Here is a 20,811-nt window from a genome sequence, read left to right on the forward strand (position 1 = left end):
GGCAGCTCGCCAGCTGGAGACAAACGTGAATTTTTTTTAGAAGGAAAAAGATGCACACAGCTGCCTAGCGCTCACAGTGAGACTTTCAAAGGCCATATACAGCTAAATTAGACAGCTAAAACGACATTAAAAGTTGAAAACGTACCTTGTTGTTGCTGGTGCTTGGTCATACAACATTACCAGCCGGTCTCTGCCAGGACGGAGCGGCAATGCATGCTTTAGATCGGCCAGGGTGGAAAAAAATGCATATATCGGGCCAAAATATCAGCCAGCCGATGTATCGGTCGACTTCTAATTTCTTCTTTGGTATCCTTTCAATCCATGCTGACGTAAAACTTGCTCTGCTGTTGGAAACGACACTGGGGGGCTCCAGCAATTTCCAACATGGATGCCTACACTAAAGCACATTCAAATGAAAATAACTCTTAATTTAAAAAAAACTTATTGAAAAGTATGTAATAATTTTATATTTAACGTACTTTGAGCAGTTTGAATTCTGATTTTGACCAGACTTCTTCTTTAAAACGGGCATTCGTTTTGCTGACCAACCACATCCTTATCAAAAATTGCTGAACTATATTTAAAAGCCAGACCCTTCTCAGGAAACCAAATGATCAAAATAAACTCTACCAATGCTGTAACTATTTTAAGTTGTCTAGTATATGATAATTTCACCCTAAAACAGGAACACTTCAAGCAGCTCATCAGAAAAAGCCAAAACGTATGAAATTAATTCCCACAATGAGTGCAAGGAGAACTTTTCACCAGATTTAAATGTCTCACGCATCCAAGTATAGATGTGACCACTAAGCTAAATAATAAAATAAATTAAAAAAAGACGACGGCACGCTCAAATGCAAACTGAATCTTGTATTTCATCAAAAAGCAGCTCCTTTTTCCCCACCCCGACTAAAGACAGATTGGCTCTCGACAGCAGGAGGGACAAGCACGCAGGTGTACCCGATAATAATAAGGAATAGTTTCAGTGAGCGCCGGCGATGAGCCAGCACAAATCTGGAGACGGGTAAAACTACAGAGTTTAGAAAATGTCTGCTAAGAAATGGGAGGAAAAACGCTGAATCGGATGGATGGAGCGGCCTCTCCAGTCCTAAATGTAAATGTAGCTTAGATTATAGCTCCGTCAGCTTATATCTAAAGTTCCAGGGCTTATACAACAGCAGAGGTGAATGGGTTTATCTTATTATTGAACTATTATGAATCAAATAAGGTTTACCATAATGAAATCTAGGCTTTATTGTCGCTTTGTGTCGCGACAGCCGATGATGGCTGCTAAACGGGGCCACAAGGAAAAAGAAATCATTCAGACAAAGCATGGGAGTCAATCCTCGGAGAAAAAGATCGATATTTCTCGCCACAATGGACTACATGTTGCTCTGTGCGGTGCATATAAATTCACACTCTGGTCCATTATATTCTTAAAAGTTCAAATTACACCAACGACAGCTGGGTAATTCAGACTCTATGAACTCAATCGCATTTGAATATGTTACAGCCATAAACTTGAATCTATTTTAGTCGTGTTTTATGATAAATTCAAGAAAAACTAGCTTATAATTTAGGTTTTATACAATTTTCTTTTACATAAATCAAAAACAATATGTGGTGTGTATTTGTATTTAGCCCCCTTTTACCTTGATACCTATAAATCAATTAGAGAGCAACTAAATGTATTTCGATCTCCTGTAATTAGAGAAAATGAGTTCTAAGTTTTACTTTGTGACCTTTTAGCAAAGCAATATGTGTGGCAGAAAACTTAAAAACAGCACATTACATCATCCTCATCGTAAAACATGCTGATGGTAGCATCACACAGTGGGGGCGAGGTAGGCTGGTCGGATCTAAAGGTGGATGGAGCTAAAACACGCAACAATCCAGGAAGTAGGGCTGGTAAAACAATTTTATCCATTAATTCAAATTTGCAATTTATGAAGATTATATTTGTGGAAAATCTGTTTTTTGTTTGTTTTTTGCCATGGTACTTAATATGCTTTCATGAAAATAATTAGTCCTGGAAGATGAAGTTGTTTTGATTGCAGCATGCAATGTTGACTATATGTCTAAGAAAAGATATTGTCAAAACACCCTGCAGACGAGGCACTTTCATTTATTTGTTTATATATATTTTTTAAGTTAGTTTAAAGTCACACAAGTGAAACCTGTTCTAAGATGTATGCTCTGCTGTAATACCAGCAACAAACCTGTTATATTTGCGTTGTGTTGTGTTTTACAAGCATGTTTCACAGCTCGTGTTCAGATGCCCTTTGATCCCAAATCAACTCCTCGAGATGATTGAAATAAAGGCAAGTTTTTAGAAATAATTCTTTGTCAAAAACAATAAGCGGGTGGGAAGGAAAAAAAAATCTATTGATCGGATTAGGTAAAATTAAATCAGAGATATCCTTTTAATGCCATAACCACCTGTAAATTTAGTTCACAATACTAGTTATATATATATATATATATATATATATATATATATATATATATATATATATATATATATATATATAAAAAACTCTATAGTAATATCCACCTGTATACTATATTCGGTACATATCCAGCTGTAAATTTAGTTCACAATACTAGTTATCTATATATTATACTCATAGGACAAATCTATCAGTAAAATTCTGTTTATAATAGTATTCATCTCTATATTTATTCAGTAATAACCCATGTCCTGTACATATGGAACCACTGTTTATCCTGAACTTGCTGCTCTTGCACTTCTGGTTAGACCTAAACTGCATTTCGTTGCCTTGTACCTCTACCTCTGTAATGACAATAAAGTTGAATCTAATCTAATCACCCAGCTCTACCGAAGAAAACCTGTTAGAGGCAACAAAAAACAAATAAATAGATCAAAATCAACTTTATAAAGCAGAAGTTCCCTTTCCATCATGACAACCAACCTGACTGAGCTTTTTTTTTAATTATAATAAAAATAAATAAATCCACAAATAGTAATAATTTAAATCTCTAAATGTGCAAAACTGGCAGACATACCAGAACGAATGAAATGAACGCCGCCGCCGTCAATCGTTTTTTCCTCATACTTCACATTTATGCACAAATCTGCATCGCCGTAACACATAAAAGCCAATAAAGTTTGCCGGCTGTGGCATGACAAAAACACTCTGGTCTATTCTCCCACATGAGAGGAAGTTCACACAGATATAAGAAGCAGTGGCGTTATTTCAACAACAAAAATATAATAATAATAATAGTAGTGAAACAGGAAACTTTTTAGACTTAAAAATAATCTGAACGCCAAACAATATCACCATCCAAGGCGCCAGACAACCATCTTTAAGTCCTGCATGTAGATGGCTGTGTTTACTGCAGCCAAACTTCACACATCTCCCACAAACAAGACGCTTGACAGTAAATCAGTTTTTATGCAGCGTTCTATGAGATTCAAACACAACCAACGCCTCTGCAGAGCTGGTTCTGGGCGTCTATTTCACTATTCGGGATTCTGCTTATGCTAACTCAGCAAGTCAGACCCAGAGACCCAGAACATGACCGGTGTGGTTAATCTTTTACCGGCTTGCTTCTATGCATATCCGGGGAAGGCCGCCATGGCTCAGTGGTAGAGTGTCCCCCCGCGTACGTGAGAACGGCTCAATAATAACAAAACGTAAACAGCAGTAAGGACGAAGTTGTTAACCGCTTGCTGGAAATGATCCTCCTGCCACGGATCCACTGGCCTTGCAGCAAGGAGAGCAACTCTCGACCGAAACAGAGCAGACGCAGACAACTGTGCCTCAGATTTGCTCTTTTACCGAGACTTGCTTGTATGACAACACCTGTTGGCGTCGTGAGAGTATCGTTTGTGTATCGCCACCATGCAAATACGATTCCAGTGGGCACTATTAGGTGACATCCAGACATTTGGCTTCTATTGCACTGCAAAAACAGAACTAAAAATAAGTAATATTTTCTTAAAATTGGTGTATCTGTCCTTGATTTGAGCAGGTAAACAAGATGATCTGCCAATGGAATGAGATTTTTGCACTTAAAATAGGAACAACTCATCTCCATCATTTTACTTCAAGTGCAGGATGTCTAATTATCTTATTTTAGGGGTCAAAATACTCATTCCATTGGCAGATCATCTTATTTAACTACTCAAATCTAGGCCAAAAACACTAATTTTAAGAACATTTTACTTATTTTTAGGTCTGTTTTTGCAGTGTGGGTGGGACGTGTGGTCTGTAACAAACGGGGACAACTCGCCATGACAAAGTGAGGGATTAGCCAGTACATGAAAAAAAAAAAAAAAAAAGAATGAATATGTATTTACAGTGCCTTACAAAGCATTCATATCCATTGCTGATTTACACTTCCAGCCACAGGAGTGCACACCTCAGTCTGTTTTAATGGGATTTTACAGTAGGTGACCGACACAAAGCAGCCCATAAACGGGGAAACAGAGGGGGAAGAAAAAAAACAAAAAGGATGATGCACGATATTTAAAAATGTTCTGCAAACAAGTTTGAACTGTCGGTGCAAATACAACAGGACAGTTATTCAAGGGCAGGGAGTGAATTATTCATTACAGCAATGGGAAATATAATATCATTAACTGTTAATGCAAAATAATAATAATAATAATAATAATAAAACATGCAGGACTGACAGATGTCAAGTTCCCCTAAAACCCATATGTTTATCCTCCTTTACAGCTTATTTCATCTGTGCAGCCAGCTTAATAGCCCATTTTACCATATACGTTTGTCATATCCGGCGACATGCTGAAGCACTTGGCGTTAGATGGGTGGATGGGAAGGGGGATGGGGGGATCAAGCATGAATTATTGCAGAAATGATCAATGTTTAAAGCTGCAGACCCTATAGCCATCGGGGAGCAGATCGCAGCAGTGTGCAGCAGCAGCAGCAGCTTCACCGGCTGCTTGACGTGTGCTCCTGCTGAAATCAGAGCCAAACATTCCTGCAGAAAACCTCCCCACTCCTCTCCCCAGACTCGAACCAACAACACCGCCAGCTCCTCCGACAGAATGACAAAAACACGGCATTATATATTTATATATATATATAAATATCCCCCGCACTGGAGCTAAAAGGAGGTTTCCATACACAACAGCCGACCAGCTAGCCCGTGTTAGCCAGCAGTTGGTCACAACAAAATGTATTTACTCCCGAGCAACGTTAGCTCCAAAGGCTACTCACCCGCCCGGCGGAAAGTGTGTCCAGCAAATGGAGGCTAATTCCTCGCCGCAAAGGCCGGAGGGCCGGTGAGAAGCGTGACGGTGCGCAGTCTGAGCGGCCACGGTCCCCGGCCAGCCTGGCGGTGCTGCTGCGTTTCCATCTCACAGCCCCATTAAAAGCTGCATTGTTGGAGCGACGGCTGCACAAACATCACCGACTGGCTGCACGAAGAAGCGAGGCATTGTGGGAAACGAGGCTGAGCGGGGCCATTGAAGGCTGCTTGGCGGACAGGCGGGGGAACTGCGCCCCCTGATGTTCGATGTGGATGCCGTCCGATTTTTATTTTATTATTTTTTTATTTTTTTATGGCATTCGAACTAAACTCGACGACGGCAACAACTCTGCAGGTTTTTGCGGGCTGATAAAATATAAAACACACACAGCTATATTTTAAAATTACATTAAATCTTGCTCGTTTGTTTTTGCTACACTTATGCACAATTATTTTCACCCTTGACTAAATTTGGATACAAGACAATGATGACCAAACTACATAGAAGATTCAGTTTTCAAAAGACGATTTGATTGACAAGTAATTAAAACAAACATGCCGGTATGTGAAATTACAATTGCTCCCAAAACCTAATAATTGGTACAAAGGCCACTGCCATCAAATGTTTGTGCTAACTAGGAGTGACTCTTAGGGGTCCCAAAGTGGGGGTCGGGACCCCCCAGAGGGTCGCTCGACACCTCTGGGGGTCCAAGGATTTTTTTTCTGATGTGCTAAAAAGAGTCAGTATTACTTTATTTGTGATACTAATGCCAAAGAATAACTCTCACACAGTCAGGCAGAAGGCTTGATCTTTTTTATAAGAGATCTAATAAAAATACTGTAATTTTATTACTTTATTCTCATAATCCCACCCGACAAAAGTGGGTCACCTATCTCCAGCACTGTAATTTTGGGAGTCACAAGCTGAAAGGTTTGCTATGGAGGATGTTTGGTCCACTCTTCCTCACATAATTGTTTTTATTTATCCATATTACAGTTGTTTTTTTTAGCATAAATGCTCTGCTCAAGGGCATGTCACATCTTCTGAACCAGATTAAGTCCACACCTTGAATAGATCATACAAAACCTTCACCTTTTTTGAGCCAATCAGAAGTGGAAAGCAGGTGGGCTTTGTGGCCCTGCTGCACAATATTCCGTTGAACATTTCTGCTGGATTGAAGAAGTCATTGTTCCATCATTTACAGCCAATTGTAAGGCCTTTAACACTGAAGCAGCCCTAGACCATCAAATTAGCCTGTCAGTGTAATGTTGTCTATCTGAAACACGTATAGCAGATATACCGGGATCTCCGCACCAGAGAGTTCCACTTTTGTCTTAACAATCCACAAAATATATATTTTTAAAGTAATAGGGGTCATTAGGATGTTTTGCAAATATAAGACAGGCCTTAAACCAGGATTTTTATATTAGATCTTAGAGCTCCTGCATGGATCCCATTTTTGCAGAGTCTCTTACGTATTGTTGAATCATGAACGCTGACCTTCACTGACAGAACTGAGGCCGGCCGTGCCTTAGATCTTATTCTGGGTTATTTGTGCTTTTCGAGTAATTTTGGTTGCTGCGCATTTGTGGGAAACGGAACCACTGTTCAATGTTTTCGTTGAACAGTGGATGCGTGAGACATTTCAATTTTCTGTTTATGGATAATAGTACTCACTGAAACATTAGAAGGGACTTTGTTGCCCTTTCTAGACACATAGGGCTCAGTAACTTTGTTTCCCGTCGGTTCTTAAATTTATTTGGATCAGGACGTGGTGTCTTGCTTTTGGATATCTTTTTGCCAACTTTATGTTGTCAGACAGATTCATGCATAGACATTGTAGTTTGTGTTATTGTGTCTGAAAGAACAGAAAGACCATATTCTGAGAAGAGAGCTGCAGAATTGGGTTCCCAACCAGTGAAGAGCTTGCTCAGCTTTGCCAGGATGGGTGTGTGTTCACCATGGCGCAAGACTTTGGGGTGATGACCTGTTGACCGGAAGAGCAAGAAATGGACACCATCAGAGATCCTGCATAGCAGGGATTCATTGTCTGTGATTCTTTTGTTTATCTTATTTCTTTACCTTTGCTCATTTTGGGATTTGAATAGCAAATCTGTTGCTATTTCGAGATTTGAATATTTAAAAGCATCCATCCTGGTGCTTTTCTCCCGCTGCCATTGGGTGAGAGGCAGGGTACAATGTGGACATTAATTGCATAGGTACAATGGACAATAAATTATGCTCACTTAAGTGGCTTTTAGGCCGCTAATTAATCTAAAAGGCATGGTTTTGGATGGTGCCATAGCAAAACTTGCACACACACAGGGATAACATGTAAACTCCGCACTGAAAGGTACCAGGATTCAAACCAAGGACCTTCTATATCAGGCAAGGCACGACTGCATAAGTGGTATCTTTGCTTAAATTAGATGTAATTGCTAAGAGAAGTCTTTAAAACTTATCAAAGTTTCTTTTTCTCCAGCTTATCTTAAATGTTGGTAAATTTGTTTTCTGATAATCCATTGTTTTAGCAGAATAAAGTATGATATCCCTTTAATGCAACTAAGTCATTAAATACCATCTCTGCTACTATTACAGTGAAAGAAATACGCAACAAAATAAAGGGGTGGTCTAAGTAGAGCTACTCCTACTCCATATGGAAAGGAGTGGAACTAACTAACTAACTAACTAACTAACTAACTAACTAACTAACTAACTAACTAACTAATTCATATGAGATATCATATGTGGAGTTTAGCATATTATTTTTAAATATTCTGTTTCTGTCATACTATTGGTTTGAAATTGTGCTCATCTGCATAAATCCAAACTGCTACAGGTGTTTTTTTTTTTTTTATTATTATTCCAATAAGAAATACAGGGCAACAATTTAAGATTGAAAAAAAAAATACATGGTTCTAAAAATATAATACATACAGAAGAGGATTAGGGTCATTCAAAAGAAAAAAGTCCATTCAATTCTGACTTAATTCTCAGAATTCTGAGAATAAAATCAGAATTGAACAGACTTTTTTTTAATGGCCCTAATCCTCTTCCGTAAACACATGGAAAAAAAAACAATAAAAAAAACAATTACGATACATAATTATCAGCACAAGTTTTTATTCATTTATTTATTTATTTATTGCATACTTTTGGTGTGAGCTGTCGTCTCAGTCCTCCTTCGAGCTTCCGCCCTGTTGGTGGCAGTAGCGAGTGGATAGAAGCTGGAACACCAGCTGCAGAAGAAACAGCCTCGGTGTGGCGAACATGGAGCAAAAACACATGTCTGCCTTTGCGCTGTACCAGACTCTGCAGTCAGATCTCCCGCCTCCGCCTAAGAAGCCCTTTCAGCGGGCACAGGTGTGTGTCCACGCCGGCTTGATACCCGACGGAAATATTGATGCACGGCTGCTTTCCTGCAGGATCATACCTCTCCAATTCATGTTCCTCCCCATCGTGTGCGTCATGATGGCTTGGCACTTCTCCTTAACCTCCTTTTTTTTTTATCTAACTAGGTGGAAGTAAAGAAGAAAAAGAAGAGGAAAGTAAACGGATCTGCAGCTGCTGATGTCAACCAGACTAGAGCCAAGAGGAAGAAGATCCGAAATAAGCTTCTGAAGGCAGCAAACAAAGAGACTAAGAAAGCTGGCAAAGATATAACCGTGAGTTTCTCTACCCTGTTGGCTGTAAACCAGCGTTATTTGGGTGTTATTTGTACCTGCCTGATTGAGCCTGCGTGTTTGTGAAAGCAGGAGGCAGAGGAGGAGGAGGAGAGTGTACCTGGAGAGTCTCTGGATGCTGTCCTGACTGAGCTGACCAAAGTCAACAGCAGCAGACAGAGAGCCAGCAAGTTATTTCAGTGGCTCATCAACCCCGTTCCTGCCAAGGCCTTCTTCAGGTAAAGCGATCTGTATGTCTCCCCCTGACCCGGGGAAGTGGGGGAAAAAAGAGGAGGATAAAAAAAAAAAAACACAAAAAAACCCAAGGGTATTCGTATCCCTTCTCGTGTTTTTGTCTGAACCAACACAAACTGGCCCATAATATTCAATTCAATTCAATTTTATTTATATAGCGCCAAATCATGAAACGTCATCTCAAGGCACTTTACAAAGTCAAGTTCAATCATATTATACAGATTGGGTCAGATTATACAGATTGGTCAAAAATTTCCTATATAAGGAAACCAGTTGATTGCATCAAAGTCCCGACAAGCAGCATTCACTCCTGGAGAAGCGTAGAGCCACAGGGAGAGTCCTCTGCATTGTACATGGCTTTGCTGCAATCCCTCATACTGAGCAAGCATGAAGCGACAGTGGGAAGAAAAACTCCCCATTAGTGGGAAGGAAAACCTCCGGCAGAACCGGGCTCTGTATGAACGGTCATCTGCCTCGACCGACTGGGGGTTAGAGAAGACAGAACAGAGACACAACAAGAGAGACAAAAAGCACAGAAGCACACATTGATCTAGTAATCTGTTCTACATTAGATGGTAGTAGCGGGTGATCTGTCTTCTCTGGTTGATGTCACAGTTAACAGAACGCAAGCGAATTGGAAGATAAACCATGCACGCTAGGATGCTTTATGTTTAACTCTGGGGGAGCATCTCCACATTCCCCGCAGGATGATGTTGCCGCCATCATGTGTCTCTGTGAAGATGGTTGCCTCCAGGTTTTGTTTTCTGCCACCCAGAGGGCTTCCAATTTTGGCCAAACCGTTAAATTTCAGATCTAATTTGGTCAGAGAACCTTCTTCTACATCTACATTTACTTGGTCCACTCAACTACAGTGCTGCAATTAGGGTGTTTTTATGTATATTTTTTTTCTCTCAACATTTTTCCATAGAACCAGAATGGCGGCATGTGTGGCTTATTAGGGGTGGAACAATACGTCGAGCCTCATCGATATGTCGATTTTAAACGAATTAAAAACCCAGTTGCAATCGATGCAAAATGAAAATGTTTTTGAAAGGCGTGCGACTATAAGTGAACAGGTTATCTGCTGCTGTTTTTTGAAATTAGGAGCATGTTGAATTTTATTTAAATTCCTGATACTTGTAAGAGCTTAGAAATTAAACGGTCAAATCATATTTGGGTTATTATTGGGGAATTTCTCAATGTAAATATTGGCGCCAGCTGGACAGATAGGATAGCATCTTATTGATCGTAGATGAGAACTGGATTTAATCGAAGTCGTATCGTAACAGACTTTGATATCTGTGACTTCGGCGTATATTGTATTGTGTCATCCAAACAAGTCGATCCAAACATTGTATCGTGATAAAGCTGATGATTTACACCCCTACTGCGTATCCTGTCGACAGATTCTTGTTATTCCACCTGAGCGGGGAAGCTCTGCAGCTCCTCCAGAATAATGTTCTCCAAGACGTCTGTGAGACCTGAACAAAGCACCTGTGTTTACATCTAAAATACACACCCTTCTTACTAGGGCTGAACAATTAATCGCCTTTGCAATATAATTTTAATAAATGCAATTTCCAAATCGCAGAGGTCTGCAATTTCTGACTACGTAACTATTAATGGATGAGAAACATCCTTTAGGTGTCGGTAATACGTTTACAGTGGGTTTGCCTCCACACGGAGGGGAAGAGAGTTGCAGCAGTGACATAATCTAATTTTATTATTTGTTTTACAGTTTATATAATCATAGTTTTTACCAGGAACTTTCAGGCATCTCACCATAGCATTAAGTAACGGTCAAACTGTTTAATACATGGACTTGTTTGTTGGTTGCACTTTATGTTCAACAAGGATTGATGTCCAACTCAACAAGCTATTCTCTTGAATAATAATTTTCTGATTTGTAAAAACAGTTACATTTCTTGTTTTTAAATAGTACTTGTTTACAAAGATCGCAATTATGGTTGAAATGCATTGCAGTTTTGAGTTTTGGCCAAATCGTAAAGCCCTACTCCTTACCAATGAGGCGGTTCGGTTGTGCAGGATTCCATTTTGGGGGTTTTCACTGCAAATCAATCCGAGAAAGTTAAACCCGGCATTCTTTTTAATCACGTTCCTCCATCCATTCCTAAACATTTAACTTTATTATTATCTGGCAAAAACATGCTGCCATGCTCAGAGGATATGGCGAATAGTGTAGATTTACCTGCAGCAGGTCTGCAGGGGTGAGCGTGCGGCAGAAAGTGCTGTGATATGCAGCGTCCTGCTTGCACACTTGTCCCAAATGTTCTTTGCACGTGCTTTCATCTGTGGAAAGCACTGCGAGTTCTGTGAGCTTTTTGTCGCAGTCAGCATTTATATTTTCAGCTGCTTGTCCTACAGTTGCTCTTATTGGGATCATACGAGACGCACCGGCATTTGTTTTCCCCCCCACACACGGTCAGCGGAGCCCTGAGGGCTTGGGATGTTATTTAGTCGCAAAATAAGCGAAATGCTAAATGTATGACCTTTCTCCTTTCTCGGACTCCAAATCTCATAAAGTATTTGTTTGATAACATTTAGTTTTCCTTTTCTCGATTTGTGAAGGGACACCTGGGAAAAGAAGCCGGTCCTTGTTCAACGCAAGAATCCAGATTACTACAAGGGACTGTTTTCAACTGCTGAGTTTGATCGTATATTAAGAGAGGTAAAGTTCTGAAACTACTGATGCACCAGTCAGTTGGCCAATTTTCCAACTGTCACCCCTGGCTGGTGATCAGTGGCTCCAATGTCTGAATATCAGGTCCTTTTCTTTTTATTTATCACCTAAAAACTTCAATCTCTGGATGGAAAGAGTCTCCAGGGATCCTACACAGTCTGAAAAGGCATGAAAAAATATGTAAAGTTTGACTGAATGATGAAGTGCTTTCCAGGCTTGGCTAGGAATAGAGAAAAAAAACAGAAGAGTTGGACAAATTTAGTCTTTTCAGACTCTATTCCCCATGCCAGTATCGAAAAGACCACAGATTAAAAGCCAACCCCTCAGTTCATGGGGAACGTTTGTATTTGTGCCTTAAAAATTAGCACAAAAAGCAATCTCTGTATATATTAATCCACCCATTCATCCATCAATCTATGTTTGCATCTTGCTGTCCATCAGTCTACCATCTGTTAGTCCAGGCTGTTTTTTGCAGGTTCAATATTTAAAGCCTGGTCACAGTAGAACTTCTTGTCTAAATTCATGGTGAACTCGGTGTTTATATTTTAAATATGGACTTGCAGTATCTAACTCTGTACATTTTGAGGCTGTAAAAGCTTCATATAGTGACATAAATGTGAAACGTATATGAACAATGAATCTTGTAATCCCTTCAGTTGGATTCAACACTGATCTTTCCATCTTGGAACCTTCAGCACGATTTAATAGCTTCATTAAAACGAAATTTTCACAAATTAGTTTGAAGGCTCTAGAAATGAGGAAGGAAGGAATTAGTAGGTTGGACTTGACCGGTAACTATGTATCTGAAAACTTTGAATCTTAAATGGGGATTATTAAAAGGAAAGGACTACTTCTTATACTTCACATAAAATGGGAAGTTTTTCGTAGAAGATAATGTTGAGAATAGCCGACCAAAAACTTCCCATTGCTGCCTGTCAGTAAAATGTCAGAAAAGCCTTGACTTTGCATTTACTTCATTGCTAATACTGTATCTGCAGATTAATTAGATTTGAGTATTGTTCATTTATTTAAATTTTTTTCCACAGGAAAATGTTCAGTATGGCGTGAACCTGGATATCACTAGTTACATTAATGGCAAGAGGGAAACGCATAACCCACCAGGGAGGGCTCTGCCGTTCACCGTGTGGGATTTTTACGAGGTAAGAATTAAACGATGCAGGTTTCGTACTTATTTATGTATCGAGTGTAATTATTAACAATAGAGATGCACCGAGGCAGTTTAATCCAATCCGATACGATACCGATACCTGAGCATATCACCTAATACCGAACCGATACTACTATTGAATGAATGAACGGTATACCGTTTTCCCATGTTTGTGGTGTTGAATTTAACAACTTTGTCACTGCCCCTCGCAATTTTCGCGATGCAGATATTGCACGTTGCAATCAAACTTGTTGCCGTTGTAGGTACCAGATCGTCTCGGGCTGCCAGATTGGCTCGGGCGCTACCCGATGACGTCTATATATGGCAACTCAACTCAAACAAACTACATTATGCCCGCGGTCTCCATTTGTTACAAATCAATTTTATTTTGTTAATTTGCGGTTATTTTCCTGTAAATTAGTCGAGGCATGAAAACTTTTTACATAATTTTGGAATACTTGTGTGGTAGTCTGACAATTTAATCGGTAATTTTGCAGGATCAAAGTTACAACCTTAGAGAAATTTAATTCCTCCAATTTTTTTTTAAGCTGTGAAGGGAAACTAAACCATAAACTCATTTAATTTTTAATAAAAGTCTGCAGCCAAATTTAATTTTATCACGGCATTCATTACTTTAAAATCAATAACGTTCATTCCTCCTTTTTGTACTGATGTTGTTCTTTCAGATCACATGTTTTTTTATTATTCCAGATGAAATTGTGATGAATTTGATTATTTTTTTATTGTGGTATTTGGTACTTTTAAGATATATGCTGGATAAATTAGTCTGGCTAGCCCTTCCATTTTATTCTTCCAAACATTGAGCCAATTGTCAAATATTTGTTGATTTTTAATTTATTTATTTTTTTTGTAAAATGGCTTGAATATTTGTTCAAGCTTTTGAGAAAAAAGAAACCGCTAAATTAACTTAATAAAATTGATTTGTTACAAATGCAGACCGTGGGCTCTATGTAGTTTGTTTGAGTGGTGTTGCCATAAGGTGACGTCATCGGGAGGCGCAAGGCCCACGGAGAATCTGGTGACGTCATCGGGAGGCGCAGGGACCATGGCGATTTTCTTCGTAAAATTGTCCGTTTACAAACCGCAATCCCGCTCTCGAATAAAACCTACACCCCGCTATAATTACTTTAGTAAGTTGTCCAGACCAATTACAATATTTTGCGCATTTGAGCAAACGTTAAACCAACCATGTATAGTGACGTCATCAGAAGGCGCAGGACCCGAGTCGATCTGGCAGCCTGAGTCAATCTGTTACCTACACTGTATCAAGGTTGAGATTCTTTCAAATAGCAGACTTGGCTCAGTCCGGCGCTGCCTCCATGTTGCGCTGCGTTTGCTCATCGCTAGCTGCCGTGTTTGCTCTGCGTGCCGTAACCGCCGCTGAAAACATACAATTCAAGTGACTAGATCGCTGTAGCTGGGTTGCTGTGTATGATATAAAAAAGAAAGAAATTGCTGGATCAGCGTCATTCATCTGATATCTGATCCAGCTAATGAGTCGATATCGGAGCCGATATCCGATCCAAGTATCGGATCGGTGCATCTCTAATTTCTAATTTAAGTCTGGAGATTTTTAATTGTCATTTTATAGCCACAATCACTCCAAGGAAGACAGCAAGAAATCAATGTCCATATTTCTTAAGACAGCATTAGATATATTAATTTACCGTAACATATTTTGATAAGTTGATCAAACTAAATATTTCTGCAGCTTCACTGCAGATCACTTCATATTTTTGTGTCTCTTGTCTCGTAGAGTGGCTGCTCTGTACGCCTGTTGAATCCTCAGGCTTTCTCCTTAACCGTGTGGAACGTGCTGTCCATCCTCCAGGAGCAGTTCGGCACCATGGCAGGAGCCAACGTGTACGTTTAAGGCCGAGAAGTCGGTCACTTGAAACTTCTCTTTGGTTGATTTCAGGTCTTAAACGCATGTTTCCTTTTCCAGATACCTTACACCGCCAGGAACCCAGGGCTTTGCTCCACACTATGACGACATTGAAGCTTTTGTGGTTCAGCTGGAAGGGAAGAAACATTGGCGAGTGTACAGTCCGAGGTAAAAATTCACCAAAGTTCAAACTCATTAAAAAAAAGCATCAAATCTACCTATTCTGCTACAATAATAAAAAAGATGAAATTCATAAGCTTGATTCAATTGTTAGTGTAAATTTCATACAATTTAATGGTATTTTTATGTTCTTGGAGAAAATCCAAGAACATAAATCCTTGATTTAGTTCCATCCACCTTCCCTTCAGCTCTGCTTCGCTGTCCCTGCTGAAGTAATGTGCCCCCACAGCATGATACTGCCACCGGCTTGTTATATGGTTAAGAGTGTGTTCAGCACTTTCCTTCACATGCTTACTTTGTCCTTCTGGGGTATAACCATTAAAGGGTCACACAATTGTTTTAGCATTATGCAAAAAAAAAAAAAAAAAAAAATTGTTTGCTATTATGCACTAGTTTGTGTTGTTTTGATACATAGTATCTGGTACTCAAAACTTCTACATAAAATTTTTGAGTACCATGCATTATTTTTGCAATATCTTGAACAATGTTTGAAATATGTATTTAAAGTGGATGTAATTTGAGGTAAGAGCACTCAACATTTAGGTTTGTTGACTCAATCTCTGGTATATATATATTCTTTTTTTTCTTCTTTTTCTTTCATATTTAGGTCAGAAAATGAAGTCTTGCCTGTATTTTCAAGCCGTGAGTACCAAAAAGTCTTGATTCTTACAATAATAAAATTATTTAATTAATATTTAATATTTAATTTAAAACAAAACAGTGTTTTTTTTCTTTCTTTTCCATACCAATTTTGTTAAGAAAATAAGCACATTATATACTATGAAAGAAGTGACTAAATCCTTTGGAGCGTGGAGCACATCTCACACTGAAGCTTATGAGAATGTGTCAGACCTTTCCCACAGGTGACGCCTCTTGTGTTTTCCTTCCCAGCGAACTTTGACCAGGCGGAGATTGGGAAGCCTATCCTGGACGTGGTGCTGGAAGCCGGGGATCTCCTCTTCTTCCCCAGAGGATTCATCCATCAGGGCAACTGCCTCCCGGACGCACACTCTCTGCACATCACCATCTCCTCGTACCAGAAGAACAGCTGGGGGGACCTGCTGCAGAAGGTAAACGCACCTGTGCTGCTGCCGTCGAAACAGTCGGCAAAAGGCCTCATCACTTCAACTGAATAAACTGGAAACTGATTACCAAGCAAAAGAAATGTCAACATTCGAAATAAAAAGCAAGTTCATGCAGATTTGTTACTGCTTTTATACTTTTTATTTGTCTTAATATTTTGTGTTCATGTTTAGGTCATTCCTGCCGCATTAGAAGTAGCCATGGAGGAAGATGTGGAGTTCAGGCGGGGTTTACCTCTGGACTACTTGACATACATGGGAGTGCAAAATTCAGATAAGGTCATTATTGTTCTTCTAATTATTTGTTTTTATTATAATTTTGTATTATTATTTTAAATAAAATATTCTGTGCTGTTATTTATTTGAACCCTTTTCTTTCCCTCAGGGCTGATTTTTTAAAAGTACATTTAAAATCCTTTAAATTTCTGGTTGGAATGGAACAGAAAGTGGGTTAAAAACCAGGGAGGATGAATACTTTTGCAAGACACTAAAATGTCACTGTGGAAAATAAGACACCTGTTTCCCAGCGGGTGTTTCTTTGGTTATTTCAGTACATTCAGGTCGATTCCTTTTCCATCTGTGGGCGTCAGTTTGCGTCAGAAGCTTGATACTTGGACACAGTTGGGTGACTTGAACATTAAGCTGCTGGCATGGCCTTTTAAGAAAAAGAAGCTAAACTCTTTTACAAATGAATGGACTATGCTTCAAAGCTGGGTCGGTAAAGTGCCTGTTCTGCCTAGAAGAGTACCGTAGTCCAATAGACAGCCAGAATTATGCTAGAAGGTGCAACTAGCTAAGAGGCATTAACCAAATAATAATAGATTGATGTCAGTATGGATTTGAGAAAATCCACTTTAAATTAAGACTTGTGGACCAGATGTATTTTTTTTTTTTTTTTTATGATTTGCATCAGTTGCATGCTGTTTATCCATATCCACGTGGTTCAAATAAATTAAAGAGCAAAAAAAAAAAATTATGCCCATAAGTTTTGACCTTTCACCAAACTGCATCTCCTAATGGGTGATGTTGTCCCCGTACAGGAAGACGCACAGAGGGCCAAATTCTTGTCCCGGATCGAGAACTTGATGAAGAGACTGCCGAAATACGCCCCGGTGGACGCCGCCGTCGATCAGAAAGCCAGAGAGTTCTTCCATGACTGCCTGCCCCCCGTGCTCACTCCAGGTACGTGTCCAGAATCTGGAGCCGTCCATGATCGGACAAGTGTGAGGTTCTATTAGTTGATCTCGTCGCCCTCAGATGAACTGGCCACCAGCGTGCATGGAGCACCGACCAGATGGGTGGATGGTAAAGTTACGGACGTCGGCGTCCACATCACTACCCAGACCCAGATCAAAATTCTTCGTGCTGAGTGTGCAAGGTAAAAACGGGAACATTTTTTTTTCCTTCCCATCTTCCTATCTGGGTTTTGATCTCACTCTTGATTTGATTTTGTGCCAGACTATGCAGCAATGGAGACGCCGTGCACCTTTGCCACACCACGGATAACTCCAGAGTTTACCACAAAGAGGAGCTCAAGAGCTTTGAGATACAAACAGAGGTAGAATTGCGTTGTCTGCTTTCACGCCTGGTCTTGTGCATTGCTCTGATCACCTCTACCATACCGTCTTTCAGCATACCGACGCCGTCGAGTTTCTGATCCATTCTTATCCCAGCTTTGTGACGGTTGGAAGTTTGCCGTGTGATTCTGTTCAGGACAAGGTAGGTTTTTAGATCTGAAGCTCTTATTTGCAGTAAAGTTCACTGGCAGCGAAGATACATTTGATGTTGGGTTGACGACCGATGCTTTTCTTTCCTCCCCAGATTGCTTTGGCCGAACTCCTTTTTGAGAAGGGAATTATTCACACCGCTGAACCTCTTCAGGCCCCACCAGCTGTTCACTCACGCTGAACACATTGAGAAGAAAAAAAACCCATCTCTTTGCAAAACAAGATCTTCAGCAATAAAACTCTGCCTGAAGGAGTCTTTATTTGAATTTTTATATTCATGAAAATGTGCCTGATTCAGCTTCAACTGTGCTTTAAAAAAAAAAAAGCAAAGCAAGCAAAAAGTAAATTTGGAGGACATTTTTATTTATTTTTTCAGTTGATACAACTCAAAACAAGGTGTACAGGAGTCTCCTTAAATATTACAAACTGAGGACCACTCATCATTCATTCCCACTCAATTCGACGGAGCTTTCCAAGCAGGGAAGCTTCTACCTCCAGGTCACCTCCTCACCAGGTTTCAACTCTCTGCAGAGGAGAAAAAGTTTAACTTAATAAGGCCGTTTCAGAATGTGTTATGAGAAGATAATTTCCTTTCAGATAAAGTCTCCTAAAACTCTTCTGCTTTATAGTGTCTGAAATGTTCTGAGTTAAATGAGCAGGTCAGAGGCGTTTATCCAGGTTTGCAACTTTTAAATCCTGTTGATAAGCCAATCTGATACAGCAGAGATCTCAGACACAGGCATGATGTAAAAAACAAAAAAACAAAAACAAAGATCCTGCATCTCAAATCAAGATTACTTAAAACATTCACTAAACTGTTTCCATATTAAGTTCAAAGTGGGCGTATAGGGGGGAGAAACATTACTTTGATTTAAATCCGTTACTTTTCTTACCTACTGTACAATGCACTCTTGTTTCTGAATGCCGTCAGCTTCTTATCCTGTTGTTTGTCAAGGTACCATCCGATCACGATGCCCATGGGAACCCATATGTGTCCCCAATTCATGCTGGTTGGTAATGCAAATCTGACCATGCTTCCTTAAATTAGAAGAGGGGAAAAACATTAGGCATTGATCACAGACGTTGCAGAATAAAAGCGGTTTTGTGCCAAATCACCAAGAAAGAAAAAGTTATCTTAAGGGTTGGATTTTTTTAGTCACTGGAAACACTGTTGTAATGAAACTAATTTAATTGAGATGAAATTAAATTCCAAAAATCTTTTTGGCCACTTTGTAACAAAGGATTTTTCAAAGGAAGTCAGAAGATTGCACCAAATCTTGACTTCACTGAATCCCCCTGTAATCCTGAGCAAGCAACAGGGCGACAGAGTTAAACATCATCCTTTCTATGAGAAAACAATTACAACTAAGCAAAAATAATGTGACATTTATGGCAACAATGTGGAGTTTTAAAAGTTTTGATGTTGGGTAAAAAAAAAAAAAAAAAAAAAGCAAATAAATTGCATATGCATTTCTTATTTCCCAATTTAATACTCTTGCAGTTTGAGGGACTTACTCTATACTCAAATTGAGTAATTCCCAGATTTCTATTAAATTTTCAGGCTCATTAAAATAAAGACAGAAAACAATGTTTCTACAGTGTCAGGCTTTGAATATGTACTCTGCAGGTATTATTAAAAACTAAAGATTGACTGGGGCAGGAATTAACGTCCATCTAGTATTTTCCTAGCAAAATTATGGTTTAAAGTTCCTGATGTTTGCATCTTCCCCTTTACCTGGGCAATACCTGTCTGTTATACACCTGTAGATGCATGCATGCATGCATGCATTTTAAGTTTGCTAAAGTTGGGTCTAAAGTGTTAAATTTAAGGAAAAAAAATCATGGTGAATATATGTAAAACATGTAAGTAAAATTCGGAGGTAAGCAGTTAAATCCCTAACGCTTTTAGGGAATTCACATGTTTAATTAGAAGAGGGTAAGTTTTAAAATGCAAATACCTTTTCCATTCTTAATTTCTCTCTTCCATACTTTTTCAACACCTCAGGTCAGACAAACATGTTTGCAGACAAGTCGATATTTGTATGCTTTTCTTAATTCATCGCTGGAATGGAAACAAATCCATAATGGATTTCAAGTTGAGACCTTTGGTCAAACGTATAACTAGTCCTGGAAACAAACAAGCTAGATAGCTTAGATCTGGAGCATTAATAACTAACAGAGGGACACCTAAATATCTTATTTATTCAACCTTAACTAGATCACCGGTTTAGATGAAGCATGTTTACATAGTTGGAAATGAGCCCCTGACCAGTTTCGTTGGACTAAAGGGGACAAAAAGGAACCAGTCAGATTCATGATATGGTTCTGACAGTTCCAGGGGATCGTTATTACATATAAAGATCCATTAAAATAAACTACAAAGTTTATTCCAAACACTATGTTTCATTGTTAAAGTTGGTTATTTTAGCCATCAGCGAAATCAAGAAAAAGATGTCAAGTCGCGCTTCACAAATCCAGGCGCTTGCTAACAAGAGTGCTAACTAGCATTAGCATATAACGCCATATTATAGTTGCATATCTTCTTTTTATTTATACATTTTTGCCTGAATGATTGCTTCAGCAAACTAAACACGCAACCTGACCCGCTAGCAAACAATAAATAACGACAGTAGATTAATAGTTTTAAACGATACCTTCAGTTGACACCAAGCTGTGGCCTTCAGGGGTTCCTGCTCTGAGCGAAGGACATTGGACTGTACCAAGAACCGAGCAACGACATGTTTATGCTAAATGACAACACCACGATATGTTACCATTACAAATGTATTTGAAATAATTTAGATATTAAATGTACATATTCCACACAAAACCATCCCATTATAGCCAGAAAAAAAATATATTTTTACCGTTTTTAAAAGAGACGT

At 39.2% G+C, this 20,811-nt stretch overlaps 3 protein-coding genes across 3 annotated transcripts in view; 1 reads left to right on the forward strand and 2 right to left on the reverse strand.

Moving 5' to 3' along the window:
- extl3 (exostosin-like glycosyltransferase 3) overlaps positions 1-5,437 on the reverse strand; it is a 67,711-nt gene extending 62,274 nt beyond the window's left edge. Inside the window, exon 1 of the mRNA XM_036147287.1 lies at positions 5,214-5,437. The gene's annotated coding sequence lies outside the window, so the exon portion shown is untranslated. The remainder of the gene's footprint in view (positions 1-5,213) is intronic.
- Positions 5,438-8,463: 3,026 nt separating this feature from the next.
- Positions 8,464-18,182, forward strand: riox1 (ribosomal oxygenase 1). The gene is made up of 15 exons (XM_012879352.3): positions 8,464-8,608; positions 8,764-8,910; positions 9,001-9,146; positions 11,752-11,851; positions 12,910-13,023; positions 14,809-14,915; positions 14,998-15,105; positions 15,725-15,759; positions 16,009-16,187; positions 16,374-16,478; positions 17,240-17,381; positions 17,457-17,577; positions 17,658-17,757; positions 17,832-17,918; positions 18,021-18,182. The coding sequence occupies exons 1-15, from the start codon at positions 8,516-8,518 to the stop codon at positions 18,105-18,107; spliced, it is 1,671 nt and encodes a 556-aa protein (XP_012734806.2). The 5' UTR covers positions 8,464-8,515; the 3' UTR covers positions 18,108-18,182.
- An 86-nt stretch (positions 18,183-18,268) lies between these two features.
- Positions 18,269-20,680, reverse strand: LOC110369569 (NADH dehydrogenase [ubiquinone] 1 beta subcomplex subunit 1-like). Its single transcript, XM_036147289.1, has 3 exons — positions 20,581-20,680; positions 18,820-18,965; positions 18,269-18,451 (listed from the first exon to the last, which is right to left on the reverse strand). Exons 2-3 carry the CDS (start codon positions 18,957-18,959, stop codon positions 18,415-18,417), a joined length of 177 nt encoding a protein of 58 aa, XP_036003182.1. The 5' UTR covers positions 18,960-18,965; positions 20,581-20,680; the 3' UTR covers positions 18,269-18,414.
- Between the last annotated feature and the right edge of the window lie 131 nt (positions 20,681-20,811).

The sequence above is a fragment of the Fundulus heteroclitus genome, chromosome 15 (assembly GCF_011125445.2).
Source record: "Fundulus heteroclitus isolate FHET01 chromosome 15, MU-UCD_Fhet_4.1, whole genome shotgun sequence".
Classification (NCBI taxonomy): Eukaryota; Metazoa; Chordata; class Actinopteri; order Cyprinodontiformes; family Fundulidae; genus Fundulus; species Fundulus heteroclitus.